The 17,500-nt window shown below is 40.7% G+C and overlaps 1 protein-coding gene across 1 annotated transcript in view; it reads right to left on the reverse strand.

The window, feature by feature from the left end:
• The window catches only part of LOC138049738 (N-acetylated-alpha-linked acidic dipeptidase 2-like), a 19,677-nt gene extending 2,180 nt beyond the window's left edge, over positions 1 to 17,497 (reverse strand). The window contains exons 1-17 of the mRNA XM_068896149.1: positions 17,113 to 17,497; positions 15,964 to 16,255; positions 14,962 to 15,084; positions 14,284 to 14,467; positions 13,811 to 13,901; positions 13,270 to 13,365; positions 12,393 to 12,478; positions 8,050 to 8,169; positions 7,460 to 7,542; positions 6,742 to 6,805; positions 5,676 to 5,743; positions 5,455 to 5,537; positions 4,420 to 4,510; positions 3,803 to 4,061; positions 3,074 to 3,155; positions 1,821 to 1,913; positions 1 to 387 (exon numbers count right to left, since the gene is read on the reverse strand). The exon at positions 1 to 387 is cut by the window's left edge and continues 2,180 nt beyond it. Of these exons, the coding sequence (XP_068752250.1) occupies positions 210 to 387; positions 1,821 to 1,913; positions 3,074 to 3,155; positions 3,803 to 4,061; positions 4,420 to 4,510; positions 5,455 to 5,537; positions 5,676 to 5,743; positions 6,742 to 6,805; positions 7,460 to 7,542; positions 8,050 to 8,169; positions 12,393 to 12,478; positions 13,270 to 13,365; positions 13,811 to 13,901; positions 14,284 to 14,467; positions 14,962 to 15,084; positions 15,964 to 16,255; positions 17,113 to 17,429 (2,310 nt within the window). The 5' untranslated portion in view covers positions 17,430 to 17,497 and the 3' untranslated portion in view covers positions 1 to 209. The remainder of the gene's footprint in view (positions 388 to 1,820; positions 1,914 to 3,073; positions 3,156 to 3,802; positions 4,062 to 4,419; positions 4,511 to 5,454; positions 5,538 to 5,675; positions 5,744 to 6,741; positions 6,806 to 7,459; positions 7,543 to 8,049; positions 8,170 to 12,392; positions 12,479 to 13,269; positions 13,366 to 13,810; positions 13,902 to 14,283; positions 14,468 to 14,961; positions 15,085 to 15,963; positions 16,256 to 17,112) is intronic.
• Between the last annotated feature and the right edge of the window lie 3 nt (positions 17,498 to 17,500).

The following is a 17,500-nucleotide window of genomic DNA, read 5'->3' on the forward strand; positions in this document are numbered from 1 at the left end:
CGAACTCGTGTTGTTTGCATGATAAAGGCAAATCCAACGTGGCAGCTATCGTGAATAAGGTCTATTGCTTTACGGAATAAAAAAACAACCCTTAAACGACGATCATCATTACAATCTCACTTAAACGAGAAAACAAAATCAAAATTGTAGAAGATTTTAAATACAATTAAATTATATAAAAAAATCGATAAAATTATTAACCTCATTCTTTAAACAGTTGACTTTAAAAACTGAGCTGCCCACTCTATTGCTACGATTGTATTAGACAACTCTTCCCTCACAAGAGACCAGGATCCATTATTTAGAGCGTCCAATAGCGCATCGTGAAGGCCTGGAAATGTGGCACTTGCGTATGAGTTGTGCAAGCTTGGGGCAAAGATTGAGTGCCTGCAAACAACAGAGGAGTGGTTCATATATTGAGATGAAGTCAAGTTGATAAAAAACTCAAGAACTGTTATTTGTGAAAAACTATACGCTTCTTGATAGTTAAGCCCTGGCCAAACGGGAAATGTTTGACGACCAAACATCATCAAACATTGTATGGTGATCAAACATGTAGATGTGTGAAGCCCTGGCCAAACGGTTCAAACATGTTTTATCAAACATCGTCAAACATCCGAACGCAAGGAGTTGTGGGCCACAAAATTACCCAGAGTACCACAACAATTTCAACATGCCGTCCTCTGCAACACAATAACACGAAATGATCAAATTTAGGGTTTAATCAAGAACGTAATTGCAAGACGGTAAATTGTTCTTTCTTTTCTTTATTAACGCCGTTTATAATAATTTAGTCCCTGAATATTTCGCCAGCATTTTTTAAGTTTAACAAATTGCAGTAATCGCGAAAGAGGTACAAAAACGAGAAGTTAGATTTTGAAACGACGTTTTCGTTACCGTCACGATCGTCGTTGCTAAAGATCTCTAATCAGCTGAAACTGACGTGTAAACAAAACGCGGTATCTGTGGATACAAGTGAATGAGATAACGCATCTCGCATGCGCGAGCCAAACATGTTTGATACACATGGCCAAACGAGCCAAACATCACCAAATAAACGTGAGAACAAAAGAAATGTTTGATGGAGTTCAAACACGATCAAACATCATCAAACACCATCAAACATCATCAAACAAGGTTGCCTAACGGTAAAATGTTTGATCACCAAACAATCTTTGATGATGTTTGGTTGTCAAACATTTCCCGTTTGGCCAGGGCTTTACAGGTACGGTTATCAAACTTTTTTTTTTCGCTATCCAGATAGTAAATCATACTCCACATTTAAAATGTTGCGGGCCAAGGTTTTCGTAGACCGCGGGCTTTACTTACTAGATGTACTGGAAGTATGCATATTCACGGAATACGCGAGCGAATACCTAAATCTCTCTTGGATATAGTGACTTATCCACCGGATAAAGTTATCCGGCCTTTCAACTACTGGGGCCTGGCTAATAGACGCATCTCTATTGTTTCCAGGGCAAAGATTAATGTTTCTGTTTAACATCTTCTTCAATCAAGAGGCCAAGGATTTCGATTTAAAGATTGCACGTCTGCAATTTTCATGGATAAATTCTGGATAAAGTCTGTAATGGTTCGTGCATCAATACGAAGACCTCAGGTGACGCAAAGATAAAAAAGACACTGAAGTAACGAGTATGAAGGTACAATCATATAAATCGCGGTTAAGTCGGATAGTTAGTGCTCCCAAGAAACTGTAGTACTCTGCTCAATAAGATGCAAGAGTAGGTCCGAGAGATCCCTGAAAGACGAAGAAAAATGAAGGTATGTACACAGTAGTTCATTACTTAGACGATACTCACCAGTAGAGAGGTCTTCCTGGTAGACCAGCGGTGTTCAGAAAGTTCTTTTCCAGGCCTGTTAAACGGTCATTGATAAAGGAGAGGGCCCATGGACTAGATGAAAAAAAAAAACACTTACATTTAACCGTCGGTCTACCAGGAGACCGAAAAATATGGTGAAAAGGGAGTGCTCTCACCACTGCGCCAACGCTTGCTCCGGAAAGTTAGTGTGATTTTTTCTGGACTATTTTGACTTGATGTACGCTCACAACAATTAGTGTTCATCAGTAAGCTTTCAGTTTTAATTCAAAGGTTAATGTCAAGAGTTCTTATACTTCAAACTGTATTACACTCTGTCACTACATTCATTACAACACCATTTACATAAAAAAAATACAACAAAAAAGGTATGATACAAAGAAAATACGTAGAAAGCAATAATTAATTTAAAGTGCCCCTGTGATATTAAAAATTACTTCCTTTTTTTTCCTTCAGATTCTGAATGCGTGTTTGCTTAACATCTGACTAGAAAAAACTATGACCTTTGACTTTTATCCAAAGGCCGTTTACTTTGAGTGTAAGTTTTGGATTTCACGGTCCGCCATTTCTCACGACCTCAGAGGGTTGGATCCAGGGAAAAGTGACGTCAAAGGCTCACTAGCTTAAATTTCAGCCTTTGAATGCAGCTTATTATACACTGTATACAAAACGTGAGTTTAAAAGTTGAAAGCCCAAAACTCCCGTGCTGCCTATTAATTCTGCGGCGTACACGCGCATTGCATTCTTAAACAGTAGTGAGCCTCGATCTAGCTCTCTCAAGATCTCAAAGTTAGTAATGGCGGACCATTAAACAGGAAAATTCCAGTTAAAGTAAACTGGTGTCTTTGAAATCAAGGTTTAAAACTTTGGTCGCTTAGTGTTTAGTCAACATAGTTTTGAAATCCAACGAAAAATGGCAATTGATTTTTTGGTCACAGTGGCACTTTAACAGAAAAGGCAGCAACGCTTTCCACTTGATTTCATTCGCTTTTGGCTACGAATAACTGTAGCTGATATACACTTCTTAATTGAGCTATTAGTAGCGGAAAACAATCTTTATCTTAGAACTTCCGTACTGGTAGATAGCTTGGTTAAAGTAAGAAGAATTATATGATCGATTAATTTAGACTCCTTGCTTAGAAAACCAAATATATTTAAAGCACTTAAATTCTGTTATGTTTGGAGTTGAAAAACGCAAAGTCAGCATCTCGTTCCGCGATGAAAACTGTACTTACTCTGTAATGTTTACATTATTAATAAGTGACTGCATGGTGTTAACGCCTTCTTGAAACATCTGTATTGCTTTGTCCAGGTATTCTGAAATTAAGTTTTCAAAGCTGTTATTTTTTTAATCTTACGGGGAGCCATACTTGAAAAAAATGAAACATGTCTCAAAAACATGAAAAAAAGAACGACAAATCGCACACTGACACCTGCATGAATAGTCACGTTGGTGCAAAAGTTTTGGTTGCGCAATTCGACATCGGTTATTCATCAAGTGTCCAGTCAGTAATTGAATATATGATTAAAAAAGTATTCAAGATGCTGAATTCAGTCTGCCTATTTATGGTAGACTTTCATATACCGGACTAAAATGGCGGAGGACATTAAAAAACCATTGTTTTTAGGCCTTGCTAATTAGGTAGTATTATGTTCGCGTTGTTCTTTTGTTTTGGGAATAATAATAATAATTTAATTCCGATATAATAATAATAATTATTATGTTAATAATTAATAATAATAATTATTTCCGATCCGGTATATGAAACACCAGCCCCAAATATTCATTGATATTCCCAAAAGTCGAGCATGAAACTGCTTAACAAACCAATGAGTCAGAGATGTTGAATTGGCTTCGCCTCGGACTGGAAGTTGCTGTGCGGGACTGTGAACAACAAGGGTAACATCTACATATGTTATTTCTTTCCTGGCCACGACAAGTTGTTAAGATCGCTGGCACTTACCGAGGGAAATTCCTTTCTCTGTCAGATCGCCTTCATACTTTTTCTTTATATCTAGTGCACCTTTATTAAGCGCGGCCGCATAGTCCGAGCAGTTGATGGGCAGGACTGGTGTTTCAGCCAAGAGAAAAGCAGTGCTGGCCCAGACCTGCGCAATGGCCAAATGAGTGGTAAAGTGAGGGTCCACAAATCTCTTGACGTAAGCAAATGTGTCATAAACGCTGTGATATGTTGGATACGATGTGATGTTATGAAACTTGAGCTGAAAAACAAAAGTTTCAACAAATCCTTTAACGACCAGTGTAACCATCTATTATCACACGAGTACGCAGTTTTGGCGATGTCTGCTTCAAAGTTAACTCTCCCCACCCCGTCCCTTGGTGTTTTTCTTTGTTTGATTTTGTCCACTTGCATTATGAATGCGCTCTGGTTCGAAACGAATCTGAACAAAGCAAAATCTGAACCCTAACATCAACATAACAGCCTACACAATAACCACAGGCCACGAGGTTATTGTTCGTCTGCTTCCCACACCATTGCACTGATTCGTAGAGCTTGTCGTCAAGAAAATGAAAGCTTGACACTCCTTAGCTCCATTATCACTATATAATTGTACCTACCATGTCATATAAGTATCTAATGTCCGCTGATGGCACACCAACTCTTTGACAAAACGGAGAATAGTCACTTCCTGAGCCAAGCGGAGGAATCCTACAAAGATATCACACGCACATGACGTCACGGCGGCCATGCCGGTATGCCAGGGTCCTGTCTCTTCTTCCCACGAGAAAGGGAGAAAGAGAGAGGAACCTGGTAACGAGGTTGGGTATGCCAAAGTAATCCATTTTTACGTAAATCTTTTCTTTTGTTTCGGTCTAAAAACTTGGCCGCTAATCACGTGATTGAATAGGCTCCATGGCTGAAAAACTATAGAGTATCAACTCATAGCATCTCATTTTTGTAATTTGGTGTAAACGTAAGTCTCCTTGAGTTTTATCAAAGTCCTCGCTTTATAGAAATATGTTGCTAAATTAAACCCAAAGATACTGAAGCATTTATAAGTGGAAGGTTGAAGGTCTTGCGTGACTCTGTGCCAACTAGACTAATAGGGACCTTAAGCAAGGACACCGAAACGTCGGCTTTAAATAGTTATCTGCATATTTATAAATCCATCCATTTATGCAGTCTAAGTGTAGCCTACGTGTAGACTTACCCTCCCCCCGAGGTTATGGCTACACGTAGGCTATCTAAGTGAAGTTACTTGTTTTTCTGTCGTACACATGTCAGCTATACATAGATTTTATCACAGACTTTTATCTTTTCAGGTTTCAGTTGCTTTAAGCTGATCCTCTGTTTAACTCTAGATCTGCTGATTGGTCATGTCAGTGGTATTAAATTATTTTATCTTTACATGAATACATAAACTCGCAAATGGACAGTTCCCAGCTGACTTAACTTGATCACTCAGTTGGTAAAGCGGTGCAGCGGTGCAGTTTGAAATGATCCCGGTTAAGCTTGGATTTTTCGAGGCTTGCTTGCAACTACTTAAGCTGGAGATCTAACCGTGATGATCTTTCTAACTTTCATTTCAACACATAGAATTATGGGGACAACGGAGGCATCTTCCCAACTCTAACAACCTCTTTACAACTTACTTTGGATTCTGTCCATCGGCTGCCGGAAATTTTTCCAGCCAGTTTTCGTACACTGATTGACTACTATTAACAGGGTTTTTCACCTGGAAAGATGATAATAAGTAACAGCACATTACTAGCAGCTTGCTAACAAGCTCTTAAAAGGAATGGCGGGTGCAGTCAAGATTTTGCAAGATCTTGCTGATGACAACAAGGATGGCGACTGCAAAGCATGATAGTACCTGTTTGGTGGCATTGAAGAGCACTTGATGAAGAAGAGGACTCGCTCGAACAAAGAGACTGTAGTTTCCTAGGACGAAAAAAAAGGATTTTCTAAGCGAAAGATCATGACAGTTGTTGGTAAAAATAAGCGATCAAGCTCCTTCTACATTCCGTAAGAGAGAAACGTATACTACAGCGATTGCCACCAAACGTAACAGATGCCTGTATCTCGAAATAACAGCACCATGGCGTTTAAATCAAAGCCTCAATTTTAGTCACTTTTCCCTGGATACAACCCTCTGAAGTCCAATCGGTCAGTTTTCAAACGTGAGTAATGGCAGACCGTGAAATCCAAAACTTACACTCAAAGTAAACGGCCTTTAGCTAAAAATCAAAGCTAAAAATTTTGCCAGTCAGGTGTTAAGCAAAGACAATTTCAAAATCTCAAGAAAAAAAGGAGGTGATTTTTTGATTACAGCGGCACTTTTAAATTTACATTGATCTTGGGTCTTACTGTGTTCCCTCCTATTGGTGGAGCACTTTAGACTTTAAAGCCTGGTTTTCACAAGTGACGCAAGCACAAGCATAAGCAGCTTATGCTAGTGAAAACGAACATCGACATAACCGCGGCAACCGCCATTTTGTTCAAATGCTCAGACGCAGGGAATAAATAAATGTTATTATGTTATTATTCTTGGATTTCACATGACGTCACGGCCGCCATGTTGGTGTCCCCAAACAATGAAATGGTGGCCATGTTGGTGTCCCGATCCAATCCTCCGGGAATTGAAAGCTATTATTATGCTAACGTCTTCTTTTGTTTTCGTTGAAAAACATGGCTGTTGATCACGTGAGTGAAAACCAAGAATTGTGCTTATGCTGCATTTCTTTTTGACACCACGCAAGCATAAGCGCAAGCCGGAGGAAAAGGAAAAAATAAATTAGTCTTGTGCTTGCGTCAACCCCGTTTTCACGGTAAAACAAACGCTCTTATGCTTGCGATTGTACTTGCGTCGCAAGTGAAAACCAGGCTTAATAAAATAAAGAAAATTCTTTATTAAAAGTACAATGTCATTTTCACCGTACCTCTTATCGGAGAGTCAACATTAATATAAGCTACTGCTCGTTGATATAACAAATGAATGTTGTCCTGACAAAAGAATCACATTGCTCATCACATCAAGTGTAGCCGGTAAACTTACAAAGACCTCACTTTAAGACTGACGTATTGTAACGTTTGGCAGATCAACGAAAAGAAAAAGAGAAATTCCATTTAAAATGGTTATCAATTCAAAGAAATTGCATGCACAACGCATAAAAAGTATCTTATGAGCCAATTAAAACAACATGTAGCCTACGGTAAATACGGGAAAACATGTCCATGGATTTCAAGCTGACTCAGTTAGGTGTTAACTTAAGTGATAACCGTCTGCTGCACTCAGCCAATTAAATAAGAATGTGGCCAAGATTTGTAAGCCAATCAAAATGCAAGTGTAGTTTTTTTTCCTTGTTCGCATGCGTTTTTCCACATGCTGACGTCTGAATGTATTTGGTGCCTACTGTTTCTGAATGGGTAGCATATTATTAAAAAGTGCCATCACTACAGCTGAAGTTTGATACGCTTTGCTTCGTGCTTTTCCTTTCAGTTTCGTGTTTTCTAATCAGCTGTTTTTTGAATTGTGACTTTTTTTCTTTCTTTCTATTTTGTTTAAAAAAATGCCAGTGAAAATTTGATCCATAAAGAAAATTCCAAGTTAAACTTTCGCAAGCGAACTACATTGAAAAGACTTTCATATTTACAGACCTCCACCCACTCTGTTGATCCAAGGAGCCCATACTCTTCACCTCCCCAGCTGCAAAGGACAATAGATCGCCTGGGTCTCCACCCTCAAAACAACAAACATACCTTGCGTGTAAATGTAAATTTTGCAGGCTGCCATGGAACAAAGGTTACAAGATAATACACATTGTAACAGCATAAGGTCAGTTCAGATGCCGGCCCAAGATATCTATCCTCACTCTGCCAACGTGGGGCGACTTTTAAAACGTTCCAAAATTCTCAGCTTTAGTTTTATAATTGCCTAAGGATGGCCTGGCCCGAACATGCAACATTGTAGAGTTGAAATACCACCGCCGTCTGAACAGATAATTAAAAGTGATATATGTCCATCGTGCGTGAAGAGGTATTCAAAACTGGAGTAAATATCACACTTGACACTGAGAACGGTTACACCTGAAAAAACTGTAAAGGCGTACAGATTTCAATATTTCCACTTCGTGGATGTGACATGAGCAATGCATCACAGATTAGCGCAAGCAGACAGTAGTCGACGGATGTACCAATATTAAACTTTTAAGTCTTTTTTCCCTGGCCTAGTTTGTTTGGAATTTTACCTTGTTTGTACTTTATTCCAAGAGCCTTGGAGATTTCCATCAAGCATGCTGTTCCACTGGATGGATCAATGCCACCAAACACCCAAGCATCGCGGTGATTACCCAGTAAAACCAACTTATCTAGGAGACACAAAAGTCCGAGGCTAAGGTCAGAACGTATGTGTTGCGATTATTGCCAAATAAAACGGATTTGGGTCCTCCACAGTAATTTGCCCATTGCCTCGGTTTTACGTGTGCTTAACATTTTGCACCCCGTTTTCACCCAATGAGACGGTATACTCCTCTCATACATCAAGGCCTGTTCAAACGGTAAATGTTTTGCGAGAAAGCATTTTACGGTATTAAAACAATGTTGGGAGGCCAAGCATTTTCCCGTTTGGCCGATTTGTTGTGTTGTGGTTCTGTGCTCTGCACCGAGAGGTTTTTCTCCAGGTACTCCGGTTTTCTCCGCTCCTCAAAAACCAACAATTGATTTGATTTGTGTTAATTTGTTGATTTCAGTTTACAGTGTCCCCAATTAGTGCTCCAGCGCTAGAAGACTAGACACTTAAATAAAGCTCCTTTTTTTTCCTATTTTACGTTAGGCGTCTCTCGTTTCCTCGACATCTAACAATTCAAACGAGCATTAGCTCAAAATTTGCGTTTTGATATGACATATTTCAAAATGGTTTATACCTCTTGGCCACTCGGCAAGATCAACGATAACGGGCAGCGCCTGCTCGAGTTCTGCTCCTACCATGGCCTCTGCGTGACCAACTCCTACTTCCAAACGAAGCCACAACACAAGGTGTCTTGGCGTGATTCCTGCTCAAAGTATTGGCATCAACTGGACATGATCTTGATCCGTCGTACCAACCTCAAGTTCACGCTGCTCACTCGCACCTACCACAGCGCAGACGGGGACACTGACCACTCTCTATTCTGCTGCAAGATCAGGCTACAACCCAAAATACTCCAAAGCTCCAAGCAGAAAGGCAAACCCCGCATCGATACCACCAGCATGTGGCTCCCAGAGAAAATAGAAGAGTTTGCAAAGTCCCTCCAAGATGCTCTGTCTGAAGAACATCAGCATTGCTCTGCATCCAAAAAGTGGCACCACCTCAGAGAGGTCAGTCAGAAAACAGCCTTTTCAACCTTCGGGAAGAAGATCTCCAAACACAATAACTGGTTCGTTGCTAAGTCCAGCGAGGTTGATCCCCGTCATTGATGCAAAGCATGCTGCCCTTGAGAGAAGTCCATCCTAGGATTCAGAGCCGCTAGAGGCAAAATGCAACAGACTGCAAAGCATTGTGCCAACGAATACTGGCAACAGCTCAGCGACTCCATCCAGTCTGCAGCTGCCTGGGGTAACATCAGAGGAATGTACGAGGGCTTCAAGCCAACTCTTGGTCCAACACAGGGCAAAACAGCCCCCCTCAAGACCACCAGCGGGGAAGTGATTACGCGTTAGGGTTACAGGTGGACAGGTGGATGGAGCACTACTCAGAGCTCTACTCCAGAGAAAACACAGTCGTTGCTTCAGCCCTTGATGCCATCGAACCTCTGCTCATCATGGAGGAACTAGATGCTGAACCAACACTTGCCAAACTCAGCAAAGCAATCAAAAGCTTGGCCTACGGGCAAAGCACCTGGTACGGATGGCATCCCCCCAGACCTCATCAAGTGCTGTAAAGACACCCTACTGCAGCCTCCTCACGATGTTCTTTGCCAGTGTTGGAGAGAAGGAGCCATGCCGCAAGAAATGAGAGATGCCAAAATCGTCACCCTCTACAAGAATAATGGTGACAGGAGCGACTGTAAGAACTACAGAGGCATCTCCTTCCTGAGAGTCGTTGGGAAACTCTATGCCTGCGTCGTGCTTGCGCGCCTCCAGAAACTTGCTGAGCGTGTCTACCCTGAGTCTCAGTGTGGCTTCCGAGCCAAACGCTCCTATTCTCCCTATGTCAACTTCAGGAGAAATGCAGAGAACAACACAAGCCCCTCTACATAGCCTTCATAGACTTGACCAAGGCCTTCGACCTGGTCAGCAGGGAAGGGTTCTTCAACATCCTCCCAAAGATTGGTTGCCCCCCAAAACTCTACAGGCTCATCAGATCCTTCCATGATGACATGAAGGCAACCATCCAGTGCGAGGGCAGCATGTCCAACCCCTTTGACATCAAGAGCGAAGTAAAGCAAGGATGCGTCCTTGCTCCCATCCTCTTTGCCACCTTCTTTGCCCTACTCCTAAAGCATGCTTTTGGAACCGCAACAGAAGGTGTGTACCTACGCTCCAGATCTGACTGTCGACTTTTCAACCTGGCTCAACTGAAGTGCATGAGACATGCTCTTTGCTGATGATGCCGCAGTCACCTCGCACACTGAGCAAAAACTCCAGTGCCTCATGGACAGGTTCTCCCAGGCCTGCAAAGACTTCGAACTGACCATCAGCCTGAAAAAGACCAATGTGCTGAGTCAGGATGTGGACACTCCACCAGCCATCTACATCAACGACTACCAACTTGAAGTCGTACACCAATTCACATACCTGGGATCCACCATCAGCGACAACCTGTCCCTGAATGCTGAGATCAGCAAGCCCATCGGCAAGGCTGCCACAACCCTAGGATGCCTCACCACCCGCGTTTGGGAGAACCCAAAGCTGACAATTCCAACAAAGATGGCAGTGTACAATGCCTGCATCATCAGCACTCTCCTCTACGGCAGCGAGGCATGGACAACATACTACAAACAGGAGCGCAAACTGAACAGCTTCCACATGCGCTGCCTGCACCGCATCCTCGGCATCCATTGGAGTGACAAGGTGCCCAGTGCTCAGGTCCTCGAGCCCGCTGGTCTTACCACCATGTTCACGCTGCTCAGACCAGGCAGGTTGCGATGGCTTGGCCACGTGCGCCGGATGGAGGATGGGCACATCCCAAAGGACATCCTCTATGGCAAACTTGCCTCCGGCAAGAGAACTGTTGGCCGCCCCCAGCTGCGCTACAAAGATGTCTGCAAGCGTGACATGAAAGCCCTGGACATCAACATAGAGAGCTGGGAAGACGCAGCAGCTGACTGCAACAAATGGCGCTGTGTTCTCTGTGACTAGCCACACCAGCAAGAGATGTGGCCGAGATTGCCACTCCCACATTGGACTCATCAGTCACAGCCGGCGCTGTCCCTGAGGCAAAATGACTTGTTCCAAACCGGCACAAAATCCATAGTCGCCTACGACTGACGGAGGCCTACCTACTTGGCGTCATGTCTGTCCGGTTGAGTTTGTTGGTTCTGTGCTCTGCAACAAGAGGTTTTTCTCTGGGTACTCTGGTTTTCTCTGCTCCTCAAAAACCAACATTTGATTTGAATTGTGTTAATTTGTTGATTTCAGTTCACAGTGTCCTATTTTATTAAGTTAAGCGTCTCTTGTTTCCTCAACATCTAACACTTCAAACGAGCATTAGCTCTTAATTTGCATTGCTGAATCTCGCGGGATTCTGCCACATTGATACTTCTCAGTTTCGATAAGACATATTTCAGAATGGTTTATACCTCTTGGCCACTCAGTAAAACAGCAAACCTATTTGTCGCTGAACATATTTTAATGCAAAACATTTTCCCTTTGGACAATCCTTTGAGATATCTAGCCAATAGGACAGCCCATACGAACAGCAGTAATAACTTTTGTGCCCTTTGTGAATAGAGAGTTCTTTACTGCCTCATATTATTTTAAGGACAGGGGTTGGCAGAAAGTGCTCACGGTTTAAAGTCCTTAGAAAGTCTATAGGGAAGATATCGTTGACGTTACCTACAGCCTCATTGGCTGTCAAAACAAAACGTCTTTTTTTCCTGTGGTTAGCAAATTTGAATAACAAAAGCAATGTTTGTAAACAGATATCTTCCCATTGTTTTGCTGATGTCATTGCAATAGCACCGCTGCATGTATACGTATTGCCATAGTAATGATGATGGCTCTGGTGAGTGAAATTCAGCGTATGTGAGTCTCCTACAACACAGCCACATTAGTCTCCCTGATGCAATATTATTGCCGTGTATAATGTATATTGTAGTGCTGTGGATGTGCCGGTTGATTATTTGCTTGATACTTTTGCCTGTAAATTGACTTACTGGAGTGTTTGGACAGTACAAGAAAAGCAGAAGATTTTTCTACAATATCGTGGGTTCTAAAATTCCAACTACTCCTGATTACATAACAAAAAACCAAACCTAAAATATTGCAATTTGTTTGCATGTATCAAAGGACACAGAAATGGTAATCTCATGAAACACATGAATGAACGGTTAGGGTTACACAGGAAACCCATTGCATAAAAACATAGAGAGACACAGACATTCCAACCCACCTGGTTCGACAGAACCTTTCAAAACTGCAATAACATTGTAAATATCTCGCCTTGTGTGATTGTTATTTGTTTCCACTTCAACTTTCCTGTAAATATAAGGTTTTCCTTTAGCCCATCAACTCCCAGGGGTTCCCCATTGAGGAGTAAAATTGTCTGGCGTTAGACAGAGTAAAATACTAAGTCTGGCCGGTTTAGGCCGGTTTGGACGTCAAAGGGTTAATGGGGACATTAACATTAATGAGTGATTAAATTGCTGCTGGGTGCCATCAAAGGTATTTTTTCCATTTTGGAATTATGATAATGTTGCCAAGCACCTATTGGTTAATGGAACTGTCAACCTGGCTCCAGTTGTTCAAATAATGGATAGCGCTATCTCCCGGATAAATCACTATCCAGTGGATTACTAACAGCAAAACCAATTGCGCTACCCAATGGATAGTGATTTATCTGGTGGATTGTGTTATCCACCTTTTGAAAAACTGGGGCTGAGTTAATTTTTGTAGACATACCAGTAGTTTGTTAAAAAACAAATATTGGGCCTTTGAGGCTGATGAGTTGAGTAAAAACTACCCATTACAACCTTTGCCACAAAGTTATCGCACTGCATTACACTTTCGTCAACAGTGACGTTAATTACCCTACAAATAAATGAAAACAATGACACAAACTGTTTGAAAGTAATTGCCAGATAAAAGACATTGCTTTTTGCCTTCCTTTAATCAAAAGTGGTTACTCCTAAAAAAACCCCAATATGTAAATTTATGCAATGAAAGGGCAATAAAATCTTTAATGTTAAATTATTCTCCACCTAAAAAATTAATCTGAGATCATAACTTGTAAAAACAATAAGAAAATAAAGTGTATAACAAGATCTTACCAGTCTTTAAATTTTGTGATAAAACCTGGACCAAGGCGATATGTGATGTTTAGCCCACCTTGCCACTCATCAGGGGCTTCAATACCACCTAGTCGACTGTTGATTATGAGAGCATATAAGGTGAATATATTCAGATAGAAGCTTTTTAGTAGATTCAAGAGTGAAATAAAACAATCAAACCTCCGGTGAGTTGATACCAACACTAGGACCTGGTAACATTTATATTTATAAGTGCTGTCTGCTTCAACGAGAAAGGTTGAACTTATGTGTAGAGTTGAGTTCAATGGGGAAATTAATGGGGATGTATACCAGCTTGCTGTACACAGATGCAAAGATGTGATCAAATGGTGGGAAGCTACATGATTTGACTAACCCTGGTGAGTAAATTTGCAAATGAGGAAACTGAAGCTGAAGACATAGATATCAAAAGTTAAATTAGAGCAACAAGATTCCCTGGAATGCATAATCAATATCAAGCCAAAGCCTTTCATAAATATCATCATACAAGATGCATGCCATTATAGTGAAATTTAGATAATACCTTAGAAACTGCTTCGCATCGTTTGCTGAAATTGGATGTGCAGGAATATGGGGCATCTTTATTTCTGCAGAGCTTTTTCTGTGTACACCATCTTTGTACAAACCATAAGAAAATTGTTAAAAGCAGGGTAAATAGTATGAAGCCACAAGACCATGTTATTGTTACCACCAACTACTCTCAAAACAACTTGATCAATCAGATCAACCAGTTAAATGAACAAAAAATCATGAAGCACTTAAAACGCAAACCCTAACCATAATTAATTGATTGAGTAGAGAACCAAGCTGCTGAGTACTCATGAGAAAAAGTAATCTCCAAGCCAGCCATTATTTTGGACATCACGTTATTCTGAGAAAAGCACTCTGTGATGCCCCAAAAAGCTGCTAGTCCAGTAAGTTGAAAACAACATTGACAGCCAAGAAATATTTTGCATGCAACAGATATCTAGCATTATCAAACACATTTTACCTCACCTTTAGCTGGGTACCTTGGTGTCAAGGGGTCACCAGTGCCTACAAGAATTGAGCCACGCTGGGCTCCTGTCCGAGGTAGCCACCACCCATGAGGGTAAAGGTCTTCATCTGGGACAGGTGCATAATCATGGGGGTCATTATATATAAGTATGGCTTTGGCCCCACACTTCTGTGCATTAGTCACCTGGAAACAAAAAAAAGGGCTATGAGGTCATGCAAGTGTGAACCTATTCTACTTTAATTTGCAAAGATACAATCAGTTTAACCACAGGACCTAAAATCAGCTTAAGTTTGGGTACATGTAAGTATTAGGACCTTAATTACCTTATTAAAAAACACTACTCTGCATGCAGTATGTTTTTCCACTTCTTCTTCAAATTATGTTATTTTAGGACACAACAACTCAGTGTTCCACTAACTTATTTTGAGTGGTCATTTCAAATGCCTGAAGTCGGAAAGAACTACTTGAGAACTAGTCATGAATACAATTCGAAAGCAAAAGTATGGAACTCCAATTCATTTTGATAACAATGGCTACCCTATCTCCTTTTCTTTCAGTTCAGATGCTAAGCAAGGAAGTTTTCAAATGCTATTAAAGTATGTTAAGGGCATTTACAGTGTAGGGTAGGGGACAGTAAAACACACTAAGTTAATGTATGAAACAAAAATTTTGTGTACTTTGTCTCCCCTGAAGACATGTCCATATCTTGCAATGACAATCTTTCCCGAACAATTTATTCCTTTGTCAAACAGCAGCTTAAAATCTCTGGGTCTTCCATAGTTAACGTAAATCAAGTCACCCTACAGAAAGAAAAAATAATGAAGCTAAACACTCGATGCTGTTAAATGTCTAGTCTGCTTCTAGTCTGTTTAATAACAGCGGATAGAGGATGATGCTAAGACCTGCATAACCCTAACCCTAATCCTCTTTTTTAACATATCAAGCTGAGAGATTAGGACAGAGTACAACACTGCAAAATATATTTCTCCACTCTTTGCAAATGATATGTGGATTCTTTGAAGTCACCGAGAAAAAAGGTTTTGATACAGGGTCAACACTTTAGAGTCTTAAACATAGAAAAGTTAAAAACCAAAAAACCTTAGGGGTACAGGGAGGACGCAGTGGTGAGAGCACTCGCCTCCCACCAATGTGGCCTGCATTCAATTCCCAGACTTGTCATATGTGGGTTGAGTTTGTTGGTTCTGTACTCTGTGCTGAGAGGTTTTCTCCGGGTACTCCAGTCTCCCCTTTCCTCAAAAACCAACATTTGACTTGATTTGCGTAACTTATTTGTTAATCAGTTTACAGTGTCCTCAATTCGTGCTCCAGCACTATATATAGAACAACTAGACACTTGAATTAAGTTCCTTTCCTTTCCATTTTTTCCTTTCTATTTGTACATGACATTACAAAGTCAGCAAGTTCTTCTCGGCTTTCTCTTTGTTTTTTTAAGACCCAATGGTCCAGCCAGGGTGCAAACATGCAAGCTCCCACATGAAAGTCCAGTTGGCTTTTTTTATTGAGGCAACCTTTTGCAATGGCAACTCTTCTCCTTGTTTGATTTACAGAATAAGATAGTAATTTTGGAACACCATTGTACACAGTATTGCAGATAAGTTGAAAACACACCACATTATTTTGTTGATAAGAAAACTGAAACAGAACAAAGTTGAACCCACTTTTGCTTTTCCAGTGGGTGAGAAAGCACTAAATGGTGGCAATACATCTGGTGATCTTTCTGATGGTTCCAATGTTCCATTGCTTTCATGGTTCGCTGTTTTAAACTTGACAGTTCCATTGGCATCCAAAAGAGATGCTCCATTTATCTTCCCTTTCTCTGGGAAAGATAGGAGAACATTGTATCGCACTAACTTTACATCAAATCCATAACTTATCCATTGACCTTTAATCATTTCGGCCAATTCCTTATTTCTACTGGAGCTTGCTTGATGAGGCTCTAGGGTCAAATTCCTAAGGGCAAAATCATAGCAAATGACCTTAATTCTAACCCTAACGTGATTCAACTTTCCTAATTAGGTTTTGAGGCATATTCACTTAAGAATGCATCAATAAATTACATTACACATTTACCAACCTCACTGATATTACTTAAGACTACAGTCCTAACCCATTTTCGAAATTATACACTTCAAAACTGACTCTACTGACATTAACGGTAATAAACCTGTATGAAAGAACAATATCCAAACCCATTTCAAATTAGCCATTGTTCTTTACAACCCCAGCAATAGACTGTATTCGTAAATGGCAGCCAAAAAAATATCATTTTTTCTATGTCCTCACTAGCCTTACTTTGGAGCAAAATTGTGCATGCTAATGAGGCCAGTGAGGATGATTAGCACAAAGACAAAAGAATAATATATTGGAACGGTCTATAGGCCTGCTTGAGGTTAGCTTTAGCAAAGGTTCAGGGTTCTTTAGTTATTGGAAAGACAATGACCTTTGACCTGCATGTATTACATGTGGTCATGCAAATATTTGCCAATGGGTGAAAATTCAAACAGGCAACCCAGCCCCACCCATAGAACTTTTTTTTCGTCCCTGTCTCGTTACAACAAGAATTTCTAAAGCACAATTTAAATAGGGTGAGAAAATCAATGTAAGTGACGCCTGGCAAGGATTTGTGCAGATGTCCGACCATGCATTTGACCATCACAAAGGGAAAGTCTAAAAACCCAAACTACGATGAGCGTCTTCAATATCAGCTGATAAATTGAACTGATTCTCTACTTTCTTGAAATGCGTTTAAATGCAAAAAGAAATCAGTGATTTAATTTTCGGTTGTCAAATAAAATTGGTGCACATACCTTAAATTGTGCTCAATGTTCTCTGCTGACATTTCCGCTAAGATCTCCCTCAGACGAATCTGAGGCAACAAAGATGGTGATACCGCGCCGCTTGTTTCACACTTGGAAATTTTCGTCACAGCGCTTCGTATCATGTATCCAGCAACAAATGCGCCTGCAATTAGCGCAACGACAACCACTATCCCACAAACAAGGACGCCATTGCCGCGATTTGAGGTCTTGCTCTTTGAGATGATAGTCGGTTGGGTAAAACTCTCTTCCTCCGAGTGCAACTCCATTTTGGCGTCAAACAAGTACAAAGTATCAGGTTTATCCATTCGGAATAATAATTCAAAAGTTAATTTCAAATCAATTTTAATAAATCCTGGGAAAATCTGAAATCATTTCG

The sequence above is a fragment of the Montipora capricornis genome, chromosome 5 (assembly GCF_036669925.1).
Source record: "Montipora capricornis isolate CH-2021 chromosome 5, ASM3666992v2, whole genome shotgun sequence".
Lineage (NCBI taxonomy): Eukaryota > Metazoa > Cnidaria > Anthozoa > Scleractinia > Acroporidae > Montipora > Montipora capricornis.